At 44.3% G+C, this 22,504-nt stretch overlaps 1 protein-coding gene across 1 annotated transcript in view; it reads right to left on the reverse strand.

Moving 5' to 3' along the window:
- Nucleotides 1–22,504, reverse strand: part of WWTR1 (WW domain containing transcription regulator 1) — a 126,713-nt gene that overhangs the window by 23,907 nt on the left and 80,302 nt on the right. Inside the window, exon 3 of the mRNA XM_053310256.1 lies at nt 6,797–7,002. Coding sequence (XP_053166231.1) covers nt 6,797–7,002 — 206 coding nt within the window. The remainder of the gene's footprint in view (nt 1–6,796; nt 7,003–22,504) is intronic.

A 22,504-nucleotide genomic window follows, 5' to 3' on the forward strand; every position in this document is an offset into this window, starting at 1 on the left:
GTATACCGCCCCAAACTTTCATCTCTGGGCAGTTAACAACCACACAAAACAAGTTAAAAACATACATGAAAACTTAAAACAGTTTAGACAGTTTAAAAATCAAACACAGATTAAAACCTACAAATTTAAAAAGCTGAAAAGGCTTGGGTGAAGTAGTGGGTTTTCAAATGCTTTTTAAAAATTTTCAGAGATGGGCAGGATCATATTTCAGTAGGGAGCGCATTCCACAGTCTCGGGGCAGCAACTGAGAAGGCCCTTCCCTGTGTGGCCACCAGCTAAGCTGGCGGCAACTGGAGATGGACCTCTCCAGACGACCTCAATGGGCGGGAGTCATAATGAAGAAGACGTTCTCTTAAAATACCCAGGGCCCAAGCCGTTTAGGGCTTTATAGGTTATAACCAGCACTTTGTATTTTGCCCAGAAACCTATTGGCAGCCAGTGTAGCTCTATCAGCAAAGGAGTGATGTGGTCTCTCTGAGATGACCCAGAGACCAACCTGGCCGCCACATTCTGTACCAACTGGAGTTTCCGGACTATGTACAAAGGCATAGAGCGCATTGCAGAAGTCAAGTCTGGAAGTTACCAGCATATGTATCACTGTTTTGAGGCCATTCATCTCAAGAAACGGATGTCGCTGGCATATCAGCCAAAGCTGATAAAAGACACCTTTTAGCCACAACTCTCTTTGTGAAAGAATGCTGGCTCTCACAATCAGGCTGCGGAGGGGGGGTTGTTAGCCGGAGCATATCCAACCAATCAGGAGCAAAAGATGGTCTTCACATTCCTCCCTCCCCTTCTGCAGTGAACACATTGCTGATGACATGTCAGTTTCAAGCCAGCAATCCTCCTCAGATGGGGAACAAATAGCACGGCAGCAGTACAGGGAGGCAGGAGGGCTCCAAGTACCCCTTGGGGGCCTTTCAATTACTCCCTCCCCGGGATACTACCCCAGGCTGGAGTTCCCTGCATTAATGTAGCACAGCAGATTTTATATCATAAGAGGCATTCTGTCCTATGAGGACAGAGCAAGAGGAGTGTGTCTTCTAAGGTGGAATCTTCTACCAATGGTTTGTGTTTACACGGGCTAACATATTGCACTAAGAAACGCAGGTGACTTGAGCACCGCCAATGCTACTGTGTGCATTGAAGCACCACCAATGAGGCTGCACTGTGGGGCAACAGCACTCCATCATAAGCACTCCGGGCATGCAGTTATGCAATGAAATGCCCATTGGAAATCATGGACATTGCATTACACAACTGCATGCATGAAGCACTTATGATGGAATGCTATTGTCCTCCAGTGCAATTGGGAGTGCTTTCATGCACACAAGGACGCAGGCAGTGCTCAAACTGCCCAAAGTTTCTTTGTGTGGTAGGTCAGTCACTTTAAAAAAAAAAAATTAAAATCTACTACCCAATTCATTGGTGGCACCTTTTAAAATCACTGCTAAGGCAACATGTATCTTGAGAAACACTTATTTCTTAATTCTTTTCCCCTGATGAAAAGCAGAGAGCTCAAAATGCACTGGAATTAATAAATGCATATTTTCCTGCACCAATCTACTATATTCTGCTTTGGCTCAGTTTTTGGTGCAACCTTCTTTTTCCTGCACCTACAATAAGGTGGAAGGTTCTCAATCAGCGGCTTTAACTAATTAATCAACTAAACATTGCAGCCCTGAAAATTATTTATTGGGCACAGGGCTTAAAAACACAGTAAGCATTACAGAAACAATTCACACACATGAAGTTTGCTCCCTCAGGGTTCCTCCTCCTCCCCCCATCACTTCTTTGAAACATCCAGCAGGCCCCTGTGTCCTTGCTCCTTTTATTTCCTTTGGATCTGCCTGTCCTTCAGCCAAGGACAAGCAAGAGCCCTGACAAGCAGAGCTTGGACTTTGCTGTAAGTTATATTTCAGGACTGTTCAACTTACAGAGATATGTTGTGATGAAGTCGCCCCCAACTGCTGTCACTTCCTGAAAAGGCAGGTGTGTGTGGAGAGGGAGAGAGCGAGAGCACGTGAGTGTGTATGTGAGTGTGTGTGTGTGTGTGTGTGTGTGTGAGTGAGAGAGAGAGTGAGTGTGAGTGTGTGTATGGTGGGGGAGGGAGGCATGCCCCCCTGGCTGACTCTTGCAGCATAACCCTATCCACGTTTATTGCAAAAAAAAATCCCACTAGAGCTTACATGAGTGAGTGTAGTTCACTAATAAGAGTGTTTAGGTCTGCACACTTACCTTGGACACAGGGTCTATTACAGGGGTAGGCAACTTCGGCTCTCCAGCTGTTGTTGAACTGCAACTCTCATCATCCCAGCCACAAAACATTGACAGCAGGGGAGCCAAGGTTGCCTACCCCAGTCTATTGAACACACTGGAATTTACTTGTGAGAACATGGATAGTACTGGATGGCCAGAGTGAGTGAGTGAGTGAGTGATTTCAACATATTTTTATACTGGCCAAAACTCATGTCTCTGGGCAATTTACAACAAGCAAACAAACAAAAAGTTAAAACATTAGTTAGAATAAATGACAACAGAAAACTTTTAGAGAAAGCTTTAGAGAAAACTCTACAACAGTAGTTAAAATAAAATTAATGATATAGTAAAAGTTAAAACATTAAAACAATTTAAATTTTAAAACAACATTTTAAAACGATGTTAAAACTGTTAAAACAATAGTTAATTAAAAGCCTGGGTGAATAGGTGCGTCTTTAGACTTTTAAAACATTGTCAGGGATGTTGCTGTTCACTCATTTTTCACGGGAACCTAACCTGGAAAACGGTTGCAAGTCTCTTTGCCATTGCTACTTGGCAGATTGGCCATTTCATTTTTCAAAATCAATAGCAAAAGCAAAAGCAAAACTGAAGACATCAAGCTACAAACATGTTCATGAAATAGGGAGCACATGTGAATTTATGAAATCTAGATGGCCCTCTTTTTCAGGATTGCCCCTTCCCTGAAGCAGGTGGAAAAAATAACTCTTCCAGCATGGTCTCAACCCTGTAAAAGGAAGCAGGACCACAAATCCCATCAGTTCACCAGGAGACTCCAGAGAGCGCTCTGTGTTTTTGTGTGTGTGTGTGTATTCCTTTGCTGCTGGGTGTGTCACTCTAGGCAGAGCAGCTGCAGAGTCAGAAATGTCTGCAGAGGGAGCCTTCTGTCAGGCTGCCAGCAGCTGCTGTCAGGCTGAAGAGCAGACTGGAGGAGAGGCCCACTCCCTTTCACCCAAACGCTCTTCACCTCCTTTCAGTTGCCTAGCAACCCGCACACACACTTACTCAGCATTTTCCCCCTTAAAAGACAGGTTGCATTAACCACAAAGAAAAAGTGAAGGATTAGAGCAGCGAGAAAAATGTTGGGACGCTGAACATGTTTGAACTTCAGGGGTCTGATGCCCTCCACCATATTACTGCCGGGGTCTCAATATGGCTCGGACAGCTGACAGGAAGTTCATAGAAGTTCTTGCTGATTAAGGCTGCATGCCATGGATGGTACTGCAACTGCTTTTTAAAAACTGCTTGCAGGGAAGGAGCAAAATGTGCTCTTTGCTAAGATTAGCATAAACAACTGCAATGCCACAGCCACCTAATCATCCGAGGGGTTTTCATCCAAACCAAGTAGTATTTAATGTACACACCAGGAGTTGTTCGGATATACTGTCCCCTTCACAATCAGGCAATGGTGGATGGTGCATTAGGGATGGAGAAAGATATAGTCATACTTCTCCTCCATGTCATTAGGACACTCCGATAAAAGCACTGTCCAAACTGCTGCAATGATTCTTAACAAAATGTTTTGTGAACTTCAGCACTAGCAATTGTTCTATCTATTAATTACAAGTTTATGGCTGTCCTTGATCCTCTTTTTTGTTTGTTGCCAGGGCATCTCCCATCCTGTGACCAGACCTAGACCTGATCAACTTCAGCAATGTTTCTATATCATGAACCCTCAGGCTATGTCCTGGGACTTTTCTACCAAGCAATTTCCCCTATTTTTATCTTCTGCAGCTATGTCTATATGAACAGTTACTTCCATTCAACATATTACATTTAGAGTACACTCCTCCCTCCCTCACACACACACGTTTGCTGGTCAGTAAGGGCAGGAAGGGATATGCCCAACAACAACAACAACAACAACAACACACACACTAAGTACAGGATCAAACTTACCAGCAGCCAGGGAAGCCTTCAGAGTAGGAAGGTTCCTCCAGCCCCTCCTCCCTTGCCTGTAACTTCTTCTTTTGGTCTACTGGCTACAATAGCTGCTATTCAAGCTGCTCCAGCCAGTCTGATTCCTAGGGGGCTTCTCCTGGCACTGCCCCCAGGAAAAACTAAAATAATAGGTTAAAAATACACTTCCTGGTTGCTTTAGGGAGTATATTTTTATACATTTATACAGATTCCCTGGCTGCTGGCAAGTCTGATCTTTTACTAGTTCGTTTAGTGGGAGAGGGGATGCAATCCCTGATTTCTTCCTTCTGTCTCTCTTTCTGCCTTTTGCTTCTGCTTTCTGCCTTGGCTTTTCTGCTCTCTGCCTTCTCCCCCTACAAGACCTTTCTGTTTTCTGCCTTTTGCCCCTGCTTTTCTTCCCCTTTGTTTTCCTCCATGATGGCAGGCTGGGGTAAATACAAAGTAGGAAATTCAAAGTTCTCCCCTGCCCCTGCCCCCCACTCCAATGCCCACCAGCCACTACTGACACACTCACACTTTGGATGAGATCTAGAAATAAAGTTAACAGAAATACGTCAGAGAGAGAGCTTCAAGCCTGACCTCCCCCCTTAGCGTTCTGCTCAGTGGCCAATTTGCCTTTATCGCCCACCACCATTTACATGTGAAGATTAAGAGTGCAGAATATGCTTTTCTAACTCCGAGTGCTTCATTACAAATAGTATGGCTACTTGACAAAATAGTGCAAATAGTATCAAACTGCAGAAAAAGAGCCAACAGCTCCTTTGGAGTATCTCAAAATTATGATGCCAGGGTTGGGTCCCTAGAGATTGCTGGACTCATTGCTGTGGATGAGTTCCCATCATCCACAGCCAAAGGCCACTGTAGCTGTAGATGATGGGAGCTGTAGTCCAGCAACATCGGAGAAATATGTTGAACTCTGAACTATGCTATATGTGATCCTGCTGTGTGTGTGGGAGGGGGGAAGGGGGCATTCCTATACTTCTTTTCTGAAAACGTGTGCGAAAAGCACAGAAATAAAATGCGTCATCCTAAGACATCCACATAACAAGCATCAAACACAGTTAGCTTAGTTCACGTGAAGAGATACATAGCCCTCCTAAAAGTTACTTTTGCTATTGGACAATGAATGAGAACAGATGGCAGGGGGTGGGTTTATCAGATGAGGAGACAAGATATGTAACCCTCTTCTACATCTTCAGCCATTCATCAAGGCATAGTGGGACTGGGGGGAAGTGTTTCGAAATGTAAGTCTGAAAATACATTGCTAGACTCAGTGTTATCCTGGTGCATCTGACTGAGCATAAATAAAACATCAGAAAAGATATGCCAACTGGTGTCATTGCACAAATAGAAAACATACTCTTGTTGCTGCCAAGAAATGTGATACTGTATTACTAAATACAGTATAAACAAATGCTATCCTGGAATAGCTAAAGGGCTTTATGCACACATCCCAAAGGCGAAAAGACACTGTAGGCATGAGAGCCGAATTCAGTAGGGCTTATTCCCAAGCAAGCAAACACAGGGCTGCAGCCTAAGGTGGAAAAGAAACTTTTTTTTTTAAAGGTGGTGGAGGAACACAGCATGAGGAAGGGGGAAGATCAGAACTCCATCTAGTTGTGTAAGTTGCTAGGGCAAAATAGCCTCCATAGAGTGCAATACACATTAGTCCTCAATGTAACAAGTTAATTGTGTGCTCTGAGGATGCTGATTAATATGCTGGGCAATATACAATGACATCAGTAGGAAATACTCCCTAGTATATAAAGCACATCCTTTGCAATTGTTGAAAGCTTGCTTAAACCCATGTAAAGGAAGCACCAGATCTATTTTGGACAATATGAGTCATAAAAACCAAATTTACATCACTAGTAAAATCCAAAGATGTGCAACACAAGCACAATGGGAAAAGTCTTTAGTCAGAGTTATAACAATGCAAGCCTAAGGCATTTGGAAGTGCAGAATAATGTCAGGCATCGAAGCTCATGTCATGTATAGCCAAGGTAGTGGAACAGATTTAAGAAAGAACTCTCAGGAGCATTTCGTCATTGAGAGCAACTCCATAAAATGATCTCCACAGTGTACATGTGGGCTTTCAAAACCAGTAGGAACAAAGCACATAAGAGAATTATTGCCCCAGGGAGGGTTTTTCATAAGGTACTTTCCACTCCAAGATACTCCTTGGGGAAAGACTGGTAACAAATCTTGAGGCTGCATGCTCCCTCACCACAGGGCTCTCCAGGTAGATACCCAACCTGGAAGATCCTGCAATAATTTGAAATCTGGGGCTGACATACTGCACAACAGTCAATCTGCCTTGTAATGGATGTGAAAGAATTCTCTTGTGCAAGAATTGTGCAAATGTAGTTGCGTAATGGATGGCCATAATGGCATTTGCTCAAATCTCCTGCCCTGCACAGGAGCCTTCTTGTATACCTGTGCACACATTCTACTACAAGGCAGACATAACACTGCGCAGTATATCAGCCAGGATTCCTCTGCAAGACCTTTTAAAGAGCTTAATCTACCAAAGTCAGTGGAGAGCCAAGGTTCAAGTTTTAGTGCTGTAAACAAGTTGTGTCTAAAAACACAGCCATACCTGTCGCATAAGTTCCTCCTGGCGCATGCGAATTCTCTCTCTCTCTATCTGGATCCTCTGAAGTCTCAGCTTCTGTTGCTGCTGCTGCTGGGAAGTCAATGCATTTGGCATGTTCAATAAGCCAGCTTGAGGGTTTGGGGTAGGATGGCTCTGCTGGGAGATGGTTGTCGTGGGCGTCATTTGTGGCGGGTGCTGGTGATTCATGACTACGGAACAAACATGTTGAGAAATTAGCATGATCATTACCTCCACGATGCTTCCAGGAAGAAATTGGATTTGATTAGCAGGAGATTCAGAACACACAAAAGAAAGCACTTCACATAATGCATAATTAATTTACGGAATTTGCTGCCACAAGATGCCTTGATATCTGCTTTAAAAAGGAGGTTAGACCAATTCATGGAGGTGAAGTCTATTGTAATTAGTCATGGTAGCTCTATGGAACCTCCAGGTTCAGAAGCAGCATGCTAGTGAATAGCAGTCGCTAGGGAGCAACAGCAGCATAGACCAATTGCCTTCTAGCCCTGTCTGTGAGCTTCCTGGAGGGATCCAGTTGGCCACTGTGGGAAGCAGGATGCTGGCTTAGATGGACCCTTTGTCTGATACAGCAGGGCTCTTCTTACATTGTTGATGGAGGCAAGACCATCTCTTAAGTGCTGCCATTACTCCTAGCACAGATAAGTGTACACCTTTGACAATCCTTTAAAATTCTCTGAAAACTTCATATTTTGGAAGCAGAAGTAGGCATAGTTAGTAAGTAGATATGTGGAAATAAATTCCTATTGTGTGGTTTTTTCAAAAAAGATACTGTTTTATTTAGAGAGAGAAAATATATCCGCATGTGTGTTTTGTTTGATTCTATTAGCTGCCTTGTACACTCCTTACTAGTGGAAAAGGGGGGGGGGGAGTGGGGACACCTTAAATAAAGGTTACAATAATCACATTCAGAAAGCAACTGTCTCTTAACGGAAACGTCTCCAAAAAGTGGCTAATTGATCTGTCAGATGGAGAGTTAGTAAAAAGCCCGTGGTGTTCAGGGACTTGCACAATGATGTTGATGTAACTGTAGTTTAAACCCACTGCTCACAAACCTCAGAATTCCAATTTTTCTAAGGTTTTCCAACATCCCCCTTAGTGCTTATTCACCTGTACCAAGGACACACTGCAACATCAGAGCAGGAAAGCCAGTGGCTGCTAGAGGAAGCGTAACATCTCTGCCTGTAGAGCCCCACTAAGACATTACAGCAAACCAGCCAATGTAATCAAGAGGAAGGCCTGGCCCAAGCTCCCCTCACCCCTGCTGCCTGAAGTGGCATGGCAAGCCATATGCCAATCTTTCCCCAACCCTGATATTTCCTTATTTGGTGGTGGAGGCAACAGCAGAAGCCACCAACACTGCTTCCACTCTTTCTCCTCCTCCCACTTGCCAGGAGGAGGAAGCCAACAGAGTGGAAGGAAGCGTGGAGGAATCTTCCTCTCCATCTCCAGCCCTTGTTTCAAAACGAGGGAGCAGGACAAGCAGTGAGGGCACTACTGCCACTGCCAGTGAGCAGGGTAAGGGCAGCCACCCACTGAAGGTGAGGCAAGCAGCCAGTGGAGGTAGGTGTGGGATGTCCCACCAACCTGCTGCCTAAGGCAACTGCCTCATTGCGCTTCAATGGCAAGCTAGCCCTGGCAAGAGAGACAGACAGACAGATCAAACATAAGACTGCAAAAATGAAGAGTCCGGTGGAGGGGGTTGGGGAGATATTATGAGAATGAAAATGCAGCCATTCATACTGGCAGGCCCAAAAGGTAGCTATTTATAACTGTGGTGGGGGAAAGTAGACAGCTCTTCAGTCTTTTTATTTGAACTCTTACAGTTCACATATCAAAGCAGGTGAAACAATAATAAATACAGAACAAGAAAGGTAATCTGAATGTGCAGTGCTTTCATAAATTTTTTTTTAAAAAAGCAAAGACATTAAAATCCACCCAAGCTCCATGGTGGGTTCTTGCCAACTTTTTCCTGAGAAATCTGTCTATACCATTTGAACAAAGAGTGCCTTTTTTCCAAAGGGCCTCTGCATGTTTGCCTTTGGGCTGCAGTCAGTGGAAATCTGGCCATCTGTGATTACAGTATGTGAATTACTGAAATACATGAATAGCAGAATGGTGTATTTTACAAACTGCTAGTATATTATACCAATTACTTTTCAGCAATATCAGCATTTTTAAAAAGTCCTGTCTTCCTTCTTCAGCTCAAAAGTAAGCCAATGCTGAGAGATGTCCATAGTAATCAATGGCATTAGTTGTGTGCCAGGTGCAGAATCGTCTCTGTGCCTATCAATGATGAACATGGTATATATGAGTATAATGAATATATAGGATATATTTGAAGATTTATATATATAGTTAAAGTCTAAAGGTGGTTTTAAAATAAAACATTCAAACACATTAAAGATGGTTTTAATATATAGCTTAAGTTTTTACATGTTGTAGTAAAAGGAAGCACACACTGTAGGAGGCAAAGTGCAGAGTGGTTTGAGTAAGGCTACTAATGCATTTTCATTTCAGAATCTAGGTAGACATAGGTCCAGTCACTACCTGGATAGATCCCCTAGCCTCAGGTGTATGCATTCCCCTCTCCCCTTCGAATGTGAGGGGAGAAATTATTCTGCTCTCATAACATCTGAACTAGGTGATTCTGCCTTATTCTAACTTTACAAAAAAGTTCTTTCCAAAAGCTGGGAACCCCAACTTTTTGAAACTCTGGTTAGAATAAGCCAGGATTACCCACTAAGGATGTCAAGGTAGATCTTAGTTGTTTCTAAGCTGGCATTAGAAGGAGAATAATTTATCATAAAATGAATAAAGGGGAGGGGGCATGCCAGGCTTTGCTGCAAAGAGCAACCTGACAACAAAGAAGAGTCTTTTAACTTGTTTTTGTAACGGCTAGATATGATTTTCTGCGACCAGTTCCCCAACTGTATCCCACCATTGCTGGGTCTACTGCTGAATCATAAACTGGAAATTAAAAAAAGGTTGCAGACCTAAGCATGGCCACTTGGAAGTTAACCCCATCAAGATCAACAGGATCCATGCCAGAGAAAATATTTTGACAGAATCAAAAACTGTGTTCTACCTGGGTTTGGGAGCTGTGTGTGCTCCCAGTTTTCGAGTGTATGGAAGCAAGGTAGGAGGAAAAGCTACCCAGGTTTTCCTCCTATTTTGCTTCCACACCATCACTTCTATCCAGGTTTCTCTCCTATCTTCCTTCCACACAACCAAAAATTGGGATCACACACAGCTCCCAAACCCGGGTAGAACACAATTTTTGATTGTGTGAATGACCTCTATGTTTAGGATAGGAGCATTATTTATTTATTTATTTATTTATTTATTTATTATTAGAACTTTTATACCGCCCTTCCAAAAGGCTCAGGGCGGTTTACATTAAAACACCATTAAAATCAGTTAATAATTAAAACAAAAATTATAAAGGCATAAAACAATGATTAACAATTAAAAACATCATAAAACAACAATTAAATAATCAGAACAATTTAAAAATAAGTTTTAAAAAGCTGAGAAAGCTTGGTTGAAGAGATGTGTTTTCAGAAGTTTTTAAAAAATTGCCAGAGATGGGGAGGCTCGTATCCCAGCAAGGAGCGCATTCTACAGTCTCGGGGCAGCAGCTGGGAAGGCCCGTCTCTGTGTAGCCACCAAACAAGTTGGCGGCAACTGGAGACGGACCTCCTCAAATGACCCCAGTGGGTGGTGGGGCTCATAGCGAAGAAGACACTCTCTTAAATACCGAGGGCTAAGCTGTTTAGGGTTTCGTAAGTTATAACTAGCACTTTGTATTTTGCCCGGAAACCTATTGGCAGCCAGTGTAACTCCATCAACAGAGGAGTAATATGGTCTCTCCGAGATGACCCAGAGACCAACCTGGCTGCCGCATTCTGAACCAACGGAAGTTTGCAGACTACGTACAAAGGCAGCCCCATGCAGAGCGCATTACAGAAGTCAAGTCTGGAGATTACCAACAAATGTACCACTGTTTTGAGGTCATTGATCTCGAGAAACGGGCACAGCTGGCGTATCAGCCGAAGCTGTTAGAAAGCACCCCTGGCCACCGCCTCAGCCTGAGAAACCAGGGAGAAGTGTTGATCCAGAAGTACTCCCAGACTGTGAACCTGTTCCTTTTGGGGAAGTGTGACTCCATTTAGAACAGGTAGATCAAAATCGTCATTTCATTAATGTGAAAGGTACCAATATTTACCTGTCAGAACCACATATGTGAGACAAAGCTCACCCCTTCAAAAATGCATTTTGCCCCTCTATGCAAATATTTCCATCTAGTTTTGCTACAGACAGTGCCTCACACAGGCATTGCTCTTATGATGTACTTAATGCATTTACCTCAGCACTAGTACAGGGCAAGGCAGCTATACAATCCATCTCTTAGCAAATTGGCCCGAGCTGCAAGACGGAAGGGAGAGGTTTTTGAGATGACTTATTTGTCGGATAGGCATGAAGAAGAGGCCATTTTGCAGGGCAAAAGATGCTGCAAGTGGAAAGCACTAACCAACACAGGTGTATGCACTCTTTGAACTGTAGCAGCTGTCCTGATTTCAGCATCAGCACAGCCTAGGTATAGTTGTGGGTTAGCTACCATTTAAGGTCTGTCCCTGGCCTAATTCATTACAAACTGGCCAGCATCAAGTGTCACGCATGGTAGTCTGATGAAAAACATATGTCTGAGGAGGTAGGAAGAAAAACCCAGCCACATTACACTTTTGACTTAGTCACGACATTGTGAAGGAGGGGAGGGAGGCCTGCTTCCCTCTCCTCTCTCCCTCTTTTTGCTCCTGCCAACAAAGAACTGCTTGTTTCACTTACTTCCCAGAAACTGCATTAGCCTTCCAACAAGGTCAGCAAAAATACTGCTTTTCAGTTCAGAGCTCGCTATGGTCCAAAAATCTGTAAAGTATTAAACAAAAACGTTGCACTGTCCCAAGCGCACACAGAGCCTTCTATTCAGGGATTCTGTGTTGAGAATAACCGTGCAGAAAATTCTCAGCCATTTGGAGCAGATACCTAGCGGGATCAGGGATAATGAACATTTAGCAACACTTTGCTATCTTTGTTGCTTTAGACTGGGGGCAGGGGTGGGAGGGGAGAAATAAAGCCAAAACCATACAGGTGTATTGCCAGGCACCTGGAATATCACACACACAAGTTTTGACGGGCTGGTTTTTATAGACTGGGACCATTCAAAGCCACAGCAAAAAAAGGATGGATACAATCTGTCAGACCTAGCCACCAGACAACCATGCTATAGTGGCCTTTCAGCACTACACCTGCTTTCTGCTTATGCCATATTGTGATCTGAATTACACAGGTGCATTTGTGGGAGTGTATGGGGAAGGTGGACAGTCCTAAGACTCCAGATTTATTATTCTATTAAGTATACATATGCATATTTTGTTGTCTCTGGATTGTACCTAGTTTGCCCCTTAAACATTCCAAATTGTACATGGAAAATAAATCCAGGGAAAACAAAATTATGTGCTCTGTGCAGATTATCACACTCTACATTTTTAACAATTAATAGATTCTAATTGTTTTGTTTTAATGTAAACCACTCTGTGCCATTTTGGAAGGGCAGTATAGAAATTTCATACATACATACATACATTTTATACTGAGAAGCTGGGCAAGAGGTCTCGAATAACCCTGCACCATGGATTGAAGGGACAAACTAGAAAAGGTCAGCAGGAGGAGTAAGGGATGGCCCCAACCAATGTCTGGGTGAGATGCTCTCATTGAGTCCTCTTTTCCAAGCTGGCCCATTTCTTTCTTGCTGCCACTGCCTTCCTCCTTGACACTGTCACTCTTTCAATTGCCCTCTCCTTGGATCCTTTGGGCCCAGTTGGCAGCACCACTGGAGGAAGAGGGCAAGCTGCGTGGAGGCTGCTTCTGCAGCTCCTCCTCTTCCTCTCATTACTAACTACACACCTGAAGATGGCAGGCAAACAGACACCAACAGCAAGGAGCAGCAAGGCTATGGTCCCTGTGTTTGGCCTTGACAGGTGCCCAATGGTGTCAACGTTTGATACCAGCCCTGGCTGTAGCACAGTGGTAGAGCACCTGCTTTGCATGCACAAAGTCCCAAGGTGTACTTCCTGCCTCTCTTCCACGATCTAAAATCCAAGAGAACCACTGTCTGCCAGTTAGTGTAGACCAGGAGTTCCCAACCAGATGTTGCTAAACAACAACTCCCATCATTCTTAGCCACAATAAATGGTAGCTAGGAATGATGGGAGTTGTGATCCAAAGAAATATGGAGTACCCCAGGTCAGGAACCCCTGGTATAGGCAATACTCAGCTAGAAGAGGGCTGTATACTTTCAGACCTCCTGCTTATGTTGGACTACAACCCACAGCCGGCCTGACTACTGAACACTGTGGCTGTGGATGGTGAGGTTGTAGTCCAAAAGCAGCTGGAGAGCCGAAGATGAGCAGCATCCCTGAACTAGAAGGACCAATGAAGCTGCCTAGGTATTAGGCAGCTTTGTAAGTTTCCCTGAATTCTGCTGCTGCGCTTGCTGCTGCTCTCATGGGAAATGGAAATTCTTCTGAGAGAGCTGCTATCAGTTAAAGATTTAAATGATATAATTTCAGCTATTTAAATTCTTAATAATGACAATGTTTTTTGCATCCCTGATATTGTCTGGCACCTGTCAGTTCATTTCAGGATACTGAGCGATCAAAACACAGCCTGAAACCAGAAAATCTTCTATGATGCAGGTGGAACACAGATATAGCCAAGGCTGGGCTGGGGCGAGGGGGATAATATGTTCCCTCTCAGTGTTTCAGAAATGAGGTTGTTGCAAAGGCCAGCTTTAGCTAAGATAACTTAATTCTCTTTAGCTCTATAGCATCACACAAAATGTACCCAAATCTGGACATTACCACCTCTGAAGATCACACTGCTTATATCACATCAGGATATGAAAAGTATAGTTCACCCACTTATTGTTGTTGCATAACACAGGTTTATGTTTTATTTGTACGATTCCCTGAAAGCTGTTTTTTGTTGTTCTTTGGTTGTTGGCAGGAAGACCTGGCACAGCCACTCTGCCATGGGCACTTTCCAGCAAGAGCAGAGGAGCTGTGCAGTGGCTTCTATTTTCTCTGCCCTCTTTCCCTGCTCCCTGAAAAAATGTCACAGATCCCTCACTTGTATATATAAAGCGGGGGTAAGCAGAAGCTAAGACTGGGACTTACTGATAAACAGTGGTTGATTTGCAGTAGGTTCAGCAAGGGTTTCTGGTTCTCAATTGTTTTTTTAAAATACTCTTAAAATACCAAATTGTGCTGTTAGAATCCCTAATCTGGCTCATGGGGTGAGGCAAGTAATTGGCTCTGCCCCCACCCAGCCTCCAAATTGCATCTGGCTCTGTTCACCTGTCATAATGTTGCACCAGGTTCTGGTTGGCAAATATGAGAGTTCTCATAAAGAACAAGAGGAGATCCTGCAGTCTGTCTTTGCCTGCTGTAGAGCACATGTGCCTCTCCCAAAAATTCAGGACAGTACCTAACAGCAAACAGTCTACATTCTGTTCAAAGGGTTAGGATCAGAGTTCTCTATTTTAAAAAATTCATTTGTGTGCAGAATGAGTTTCGTTCTGGGTGGTAGTTTCAAGGCAGCATGCACATATATTCAGAGTGGGACCTTCCTGATTCAATCTAAGTGGGATCTAAAATTAACTGAGCAGACTTAAAAAAAAATTGTATGCATTCGCATATGTGCATGCCTCTTAGCAGGCCTGCACAACATAAGGCCCAAGGGCTGGATCCAGCCTGCAGGGATCTTTTTTGCTGCCCCAGATAGGAATATCCTGTAGCATCAGCAGGAGCTACTGAAGAGTTCTTTGTCTGTCCTTAGCCACTTGGTCTATCCTTGGCCACACTCCTGGGCTGGAGCCCACTACTAACATCATCCCTCTTTCCCCTAATTTTTACCCCTAACTTCAACACTGTGCCCTCTCACTTTCAATAATATTTTTACTACATTTAATGTATAATAATTATTAATTAATGTCCTGAAAATTAACCTTGGCTCCTGCAACAAAGTAATGGTTGATCCCAGCCCACAAAGGCATTTGAATTGTGCACCCCTGCCTTAGAGGGAACACTGGTTAGGATACATACTAGCAGAATACTAGTTAACTCTTTTATTAGAAATACCCAAATATTAACAAGTTGTTCTAGTAAAAGACCTAATCTGCCTACTTTCCTTTCGCTATCTCTACAACTGGACTAAATTTGGTTCAAATCGATTAGGTGGTTCACAAGTTAGACCTCTTGATCCTCAAACGTTAATGCATCTGCCACCTTAGATCGGGGTAGATGACATCATTACAAATGACAGCATTTAATTGTCCCTGTGTGTCACTCACTACAACTGTACCAAATTTGGTTCAAATCAGTTAGACAGTTCAAAAGTTAGCCTGTTCACAAGTTAGCCCACTTGTGCCTCAAACGTTCACATGTCCGCCATCTTTGACTGGGGTGAATGACATCACAAACTACGCCACTGGGGCATCCCTATGTGTCCCTACAGCTGTAGCAAATTTGGTCCAAATTGGTTATGTGGTTCACAAGTTAGCTCACTTGTGCCTCAAAGGTTTATGTGGCTGCCATCTTGAATTGGGGTAGATGACATCATCACAAATTGTGCCATTGAGGTGTCCCTACAACTGCACCCAATTTGGTTCATATCGGTCCAGGTATTGCAAAGTTGATAGGGCAAAGTTGACACAGACAGACACACACACACGGAATGCCGGGTGATCTCCTAAGCCTACTGGAAAGTAGGCTAAAAACATGCATAAAGTATACCAATTTGAGTTATCACTATATTCCATTTGTTTAAAATAGAGAAAAAGAAAATCACGTAGCCACTGTCACCAATTTGCAGACAACAATCTATTGGGTTTGGATTAGAACATAAGTATCTTGCTATACAGTCACTCAGATTTGCACTTGTCCATGCCTGTAGCAATGTCTTGGCAATCCAGTTTATCATCCGCGAATCAAGCTAATCTAGTCACACCTGAATAACAGAGCGGATTGTCACTTGTCATGCTACTGTGTGAGGTCAGCTCTGTGTAGTGATTTTTTATGTTAAGAAAGCACCCCATGTCTTCCCCACTGATTTTTGGCCACTTTCACTAAAACAATGCAAACCATTATTGGGCCACTCAACTTTGGCCCTCCTGTGGATGTTGGCCTACAACTCCCATAATCCCTGGCGATTGGCCACTGAGACTGGGGATTATGGGAGTTGTAGTCCAAAAACAGCTTGGGGGTGTAAGTTGAGCAGGCCTGCATTATTTTAATGTACAGTTTGTGCTGGCATAGTAGTAAGCCACAGACAGTACCTCATGCCATTAATGACCTTTTGCCTGGCCGTTTAAAGCTTTAAATGTGTGTGTGTGTGTGTGTGTTTTATATATATCACACACCCCTGCCAACTAAGAACACCACCATGCATCTGACAATGTGGGCTCTTTTCAAAAAGAGCTTATGCCACAATAAAATCTCTCAAGTCTTTAAGGTGCCACAAGACTATTTTGTGGAAAGCATCGTAAAGCGATGCCGTCTCCAAGTGGCTGCATTTAAGTAGCTACCCTGCTGCTATTTGCACATAAGAATCAGACCTAAAATCTCTTTTTCCTGTGCCAGGAAAGCTATCAAAGACAAAATGGGCAAAGGGTGCTAGCTTAGTTTTGTAGGCGAAGCCAGGAGGCAGTTTTTGTTGTTGTTTTTGAAAAAGGAAAGCCACCCGCGTGCCTGAGGAGTGGAGTAATATAGGCTTAGGGCTTGCAGGAAGGACTCATGGAGACCCAAGGGCAGCCCATCCTGCTGTTCCTTGACATATCCAGCCTGGCAATCAGCTTGAACACCAGACAAGCTTTTCCACTTGCCTCCCATCAATCACCTCACAGCAATGATTGCTGAGGCCTACAGGCTGCCTGGCAGACCAGCCATGAAGATTGCCAAGTAGGGAAGTCAGATAGGAATTCCTTTTTGGCTGGAAAGGAGGGGGATTTTGCTTCTTAAGTTCTTGCTGCATTGCCAACTGGGAGGAAAGGCAAAGTAGCATAACCGAGAAGGCTGGCCGTCAGCAAGACTGCCTGAGAAAGGATCTAGAAGTACAACTGGAACACCAAAGGAGCAGGACACTTGCCCTCTTCTGCTTCTGCCCACCCCATGAAGATGCAAGGGTTGTTATTAGGGCTGGACCTTTAAGAGTTGCAGAGAAGGGGAAATCCCATCAGGTACATCTTTTCCTGGCACTGCAGAAAGAACAACCAATGAAATGATCTTATAAAAATACAGCTCTATTGTTACCCCAACATGACCAATGTCTTTATAAGCAAGGAATACCTCCTGCACACTCAGTTAAGCATCAGAGGTCTCAAATCAAAAACGATTAAAACCATTAAAAACCAATTAAAATACTTTTTTAAAAAACAACAACCATCTTTGAATGTTTTAAATTGTTTAACAGTTTGTCTTACTTTGTTTTTGTTGTGTTTGTTTTTGTGAACTGCCTAGAGCCTTTGGAGTTAGACAGTATATAAATTACATAAATACATAATAATATTATATAAATGCAGTCGCTGAAGAGGTCAGGAGGAAGAGCTAATTGGGCCCCAGTATTGACACCAAGTTTTATCTGCACTTTGGCATTGCCATTTTAAACTCATCAGTCAGAAAGCAACCTTTTGTGGAGGATTTCTTCACAGTCTGCCTGCCCTCTTAAAAGCTTGAGCATGTGGTGGGCGTTTCCATTGCTGTTAGAGAAGAGGTGCTATCTATGAGAGAAGCTGGACTACGTTCAACCACACTGAGAGCTCACAGTTAAAGCCAACACCTACAGCTTTTGACAATTAAAGTACAGCTGGTATAGATCATGAAGCACATGGGGACAGAACAGGGTGTAGAAGTAAACAGCCCTATTTAGCACTGGTTACATGTTAAGGTAGAGAGTGTGGGACTGTCCTTCCTAGAGATTTTGGCAGATCATTAGCCAAAGGTTGTGTCTGCACCCAAAATTATTCCACAAGCTGGCTTTTCAAAGGCAGCTTGTGATGTTGTGTGTGCAAGCGTGCCTGCCTGCTGTTCAAAGAAAAGGGAAAAAATCAATTCCATTATCACTGCTTTGGGTTCAATGTCCTAATCAGACATTGCATTGTATGTGAGTACAAGTATCCACCATACATGTGTATATGTTTTTGTGTGAATGACTGTACACACATTTATTTTAAAAGTAGAGCAGGGTTCAGTTCCCCTCAAATACAGGGTACATTTAGTACTACTGTATGTGTGTTGAATGAACCATATGAATATGTATGCACACTTACCCAGATTTTGTGTGTGTTGAACATAACTTGTGAACAGGGGTTTACTACTACGACTAATATTTATATACCGCTCTTCAGCCAAAGTTCACAAAGTAGCTTACAGATAAATACAAATAATGCATAAATAAGGTGGCCCCCTGTCCCCAAAGGCCCACAATCTAAAAAGAAACATAAGGCAGATACCAGCAACAGCCACTGGAGGGATGCTGTGCTGGGGCTGGATAGAGCCAGTTGCTCTCCCCCTGCTCAATATAAGAGAATCGCCACTTTAAAAAGGTATTTCTTTGCTCATTTAGCAGGTTTAAGACACAGTGTTCTTGATAAAACATTTACAAGCGCTTTTGCCTATTTCCCTCAGACAGATGAAGAAGTGATCTAAAATCAACAGAAAAAAGGCGGACAGGAAGGGCCAAATTTTCCATTCCTCCTCAGAAGCAGCATAAGATTAAAAGATACACATACACGCTTATACTTGGGAGTGCAGGCCAAGACACAGACCTGGAAAATTTAGCCCCCACCTTGTCCATGGCACATCTTCAAAAGGATTTTTTAATTCCAAAAATGCTAAGGCAACAGACAGAGGTGTGGCCTGCTTTCGCTAAAATGTCTTGAACAGACTGTTGCCAGAAGGGTGGTTTGACTTCGTTATCCATTTTCCGTTTCATTTGTGTTGTCTGGTAGGATGTTGGCACAAAAGCTTTGGCTTAGGGGCTCAAACACTGTTCCAAACATTGGCTTGCTTAAATGTCTGATACAAACCTAACAAGGCAGGTTTCAGAACACTAGGAGACGACTGAAAAAGCAAGGGACATAGCATCTTAACCAAAGGGAAAGCCTAAAGAAACAGAGAATGTCCTGACATGGAACTACCATTTCCCTGAAATCATGGTTTGTAAATTAAGAGCCACTGCATGCATGCTCTTTTTGTCTCCCTTCTCCCTTCCTCAGCGTGAATGCCCTCTTTCCTTCCATTGTCGGCTGTAACCATGGTTTAGATGTGGCATTTGTGCAGATGAAAACCTGAGAGCCAGAGTGGTGCAATAGTTAGAGGCTGCATCTGCAAACAGGAAACCGGAGGCCACTAATTTTTCTAACTATGAATCGCATCGCAGACGTTTGTCCAACCACAGCCAGGAAACCCTCCGTTTTCATGGCAGGAGAGCGCCTCTCTCTTCCTGGTCCACCAAGTCCGCATCCCAGCAAGCTCTGACCGCTCACATTGCCAGACTGTGGGCAAAGTGTCAGAACATCCACAGGGCAGCAGCCATTGGCCACGACCTTCAAGGGGGCAGGCCGAGCGCAATCGTGCCTTTTCAGAATGGTCCACCTACCCTCAGCAGGGAAAGGGCATTGACATCCCTTTTAAATGCCATGCTAGCCCTTCATCCAACAGCAATTGCACAGCCACTCTTGTAAGAGCTCCGCCACAAAACTTTCTCGCACAAGCGCAATTTCTGGCAGTGGGGGGATGTTGAGGGGCACTCTTTTCCTTTTATTCCGGAAAGAGAACATGATGACTTCCTAGGGGGGGGGGATATGTATATGAGGGAGGGCAAAGAATCCTGACATCTGGCCAGCTGCATGAAGGCACTCTTGGTGTGAATGTTCTTGCGATGGCTCACCCTGGAAAAGCAGTCTATGGAGACCAAAGCACACTCCTGCCCCCGGGTCAGCTTGCTGCCTGCGGATTAGCCCTCTCATGAGAGGCCATGTCTACTGCGGAGGACTTCAGGTTTGAAAACTTTTGGTCTTCCATCAAACTATGTGCTCATGAGTTGAGCCATTCAAAAAAGGGGCCCCTGCTTGTGTGGGGCTTCTGTTCTCTCTGGTTAATGATAGAACTTTTGCACAGTAACCCTCTCCTCTCCACGGAAGCCTCTGACACACCCAAAGGAGAATGTGACACTCCATGTATCTGGACGTTGCTGGGTGGGCAGATTGGGGCAACACCGGGACCAGGGACAGCTCTCAACTCTCATTCAAATTTCCAGGGTTCAGACTGCCATTGTGGCATTCGCAGATCAGCCGCCGCAGAGAATCGTGGGAGAGGGGAGCCCCTATTTCCAGAAACCCTAGGAGAGTGGGATTGACGTGCTGGGCAAAAATAAAAATGTATATGTCCCAATGGGTAACCAGACTGGTAGAGGGCCCACTTTTTCGCAGCAGTTGCCAAGATTGGGAGGGGTGTTGCTGGGGTACCCATCCCTGCAGCTTGCTTGTGTGGAGCAACCAGGCTGGGCAGCAGATGCCGTATGGCCTGCATACGTGTCTCCATGGCCTAACACTCTCGTGAGAGAGCTGGTCTTGTGGGAGGAAGCATGACTTGTCCCCTTAGCTAAGCAGGGTCTGCCCTAGTTGCATCTGAATGGGAGACCACATGTGATCACTGTAAGATAGTCCCCTCAGGGGATGGAGCCGCTCTGGGAAGAGCAGAAGGCTCCAAGTTTCCTCCCTGGCAGCATCTCCAAGATAGGACTGAGAGAGATTCCTGCCTGCAACCTTGGAGAAGCCACTGCCAGTCTGTGAAGACAATACTGAGCTAGATAGATCGATGATGTGATTCAGTATATGGCAGCTTCCTATGTTCCTATGAAAGTGTGGTCTGTGGGAGAAGGGCTTTCATCACACATTATGAGCAATTCAGCCCAATCCCCCCATCCCCCTGGATGGTTCTTCTCATGAGTTGTGAATGGGTATCCCCATGGCCATACACTCTCATGAGAGAGTGGTCTGCTCAGGCGTAGCATTCATCATCACCACAAAGAGAAAATTTCTTTCACTTGAGGCAACGCTGATCCTGCTGGACGGTTCTTCTCATGAGGAAGCCTAGGGACCGCACGCATTAACCCAAGGGGAAGTGGCTGGGGGCCCCTTCCACAACATCATGTACAAAAAATTAGACTTGAGCCTTTCCTGGTTAGGGCTGCCTTTAAAACCCAACCCAGGTACCACTGCCCTGCCATATGTTACCTTCCCATCAATGTAAACAGGTTGCCCGGTTTATGGTGCCACCACAACTGCATGTGCTTGTGAACATACATCTTGATCACTTCATTTTCGGAGCGCAAAGCACATAGTGCCCATCTTGCCATCCCATACGCTTTCTCTTCCGAATGCTGGGGGTGGGGAAAACAAGGGACAGAATGGAAAGATGCCATGTCCCCATGTGACTTTCTCTTTATGAGGCTTACAACCTTGGGATGAGACGTGGTGGCATCCCAGTCGCTGGGAAACTGCTTTATTAGATCAGACACAGGAGGGCGGGGCAAGTGCTCAGAGAGGCAGCCAGTGAGAAGCACAGCTGGCATGGAGCCGGCATGATTCCAGGTGGGTCTGGGCCACCCTCTCTACAATTACAGTTCCAGAAACAACACAAAACTGCGGTTATGGCGGCATCCACGTTCAGTTGTGACACTGCTGCCCCAATACCTCAGGCTGGGGTGGCAAAACTCACTGCAAACCGAAGATTCAAACTGGAGTTTGGCAAGGGAAACTGCAGGTCACTTTTGCTGTGAAACTGTGGTTATATGCATTCAGACGTACACAAGTTCCAGCCTCTGCCCCATTTAACTGCAGTTTTTCATTGCATGCCAGAGTGCCGGACTAGAACTGAGGAGACCTATGTTCAAATCCCCATTCAGCCATGAAACTCACTGGGTAACTCTGGGCCAATCACGTAACTCCCAGCTTAATCTACCTCACATGGTTGTTGTGAGGATAAACACAACCATATACACTTCTTTGGTCTCCTTGGAGGAAGAGCATGATATAAATGTAGTAAACAAACAAACCTTGGTTAATGACAACCAGGTTCTCTCGAAGAGTACCTTCATGCAATAGAATGGTTATATTGACCCAGGTTGCAATTCAACAGACAAACCGCTCAGGAAGCATCTGAGATCAATTTTTCCTTGCATCCAGCAGGTTTGCAGTGACAGTGTCTAGGCTGAGCATGGCTCCTCAGACTCTGAGGAAACTCAGATCAGCCATGGGACTGCACAGGAACCCTGTGTGGATTGTAGCCCAGCTCACCTCAAGCCTAGTTACGATGCTGCTGTATGAACACTTGCTTGTTCCAAGTGGGAATCTTGCATTTTCAGCAAATAATGAATATTTACTCATCTGCTGAATTGTATTAGTTTGGTTTATAAATGGTTTGGCCTTCTCTGTAGTCGCTCCTGGGCTATGGAATGAATGCGCTTCCTATAGATGTCCTTGATTTAACATCTTTACCAGCCTTTAAAAGAGCCCTTAAAGCACATTTTTAAGCCAAGCTTAAAATCTCT

This window comes from Hemicordylus capensis, chromosome 3 (assembly GCF_027244095.1).
Source record: "Hemicordylus capensis ecotype Gifberg chromosome 3, rHemCap1.1.pri, whole genome shotgun sequence".
Taxonomy (NCBI): domain Eukaryota; kingdom Metazoa; phylum Chordata; class Lepidosauria; order Squamata; family Cordylidae; genus Hemicordylus; species Hemicordylus capensis.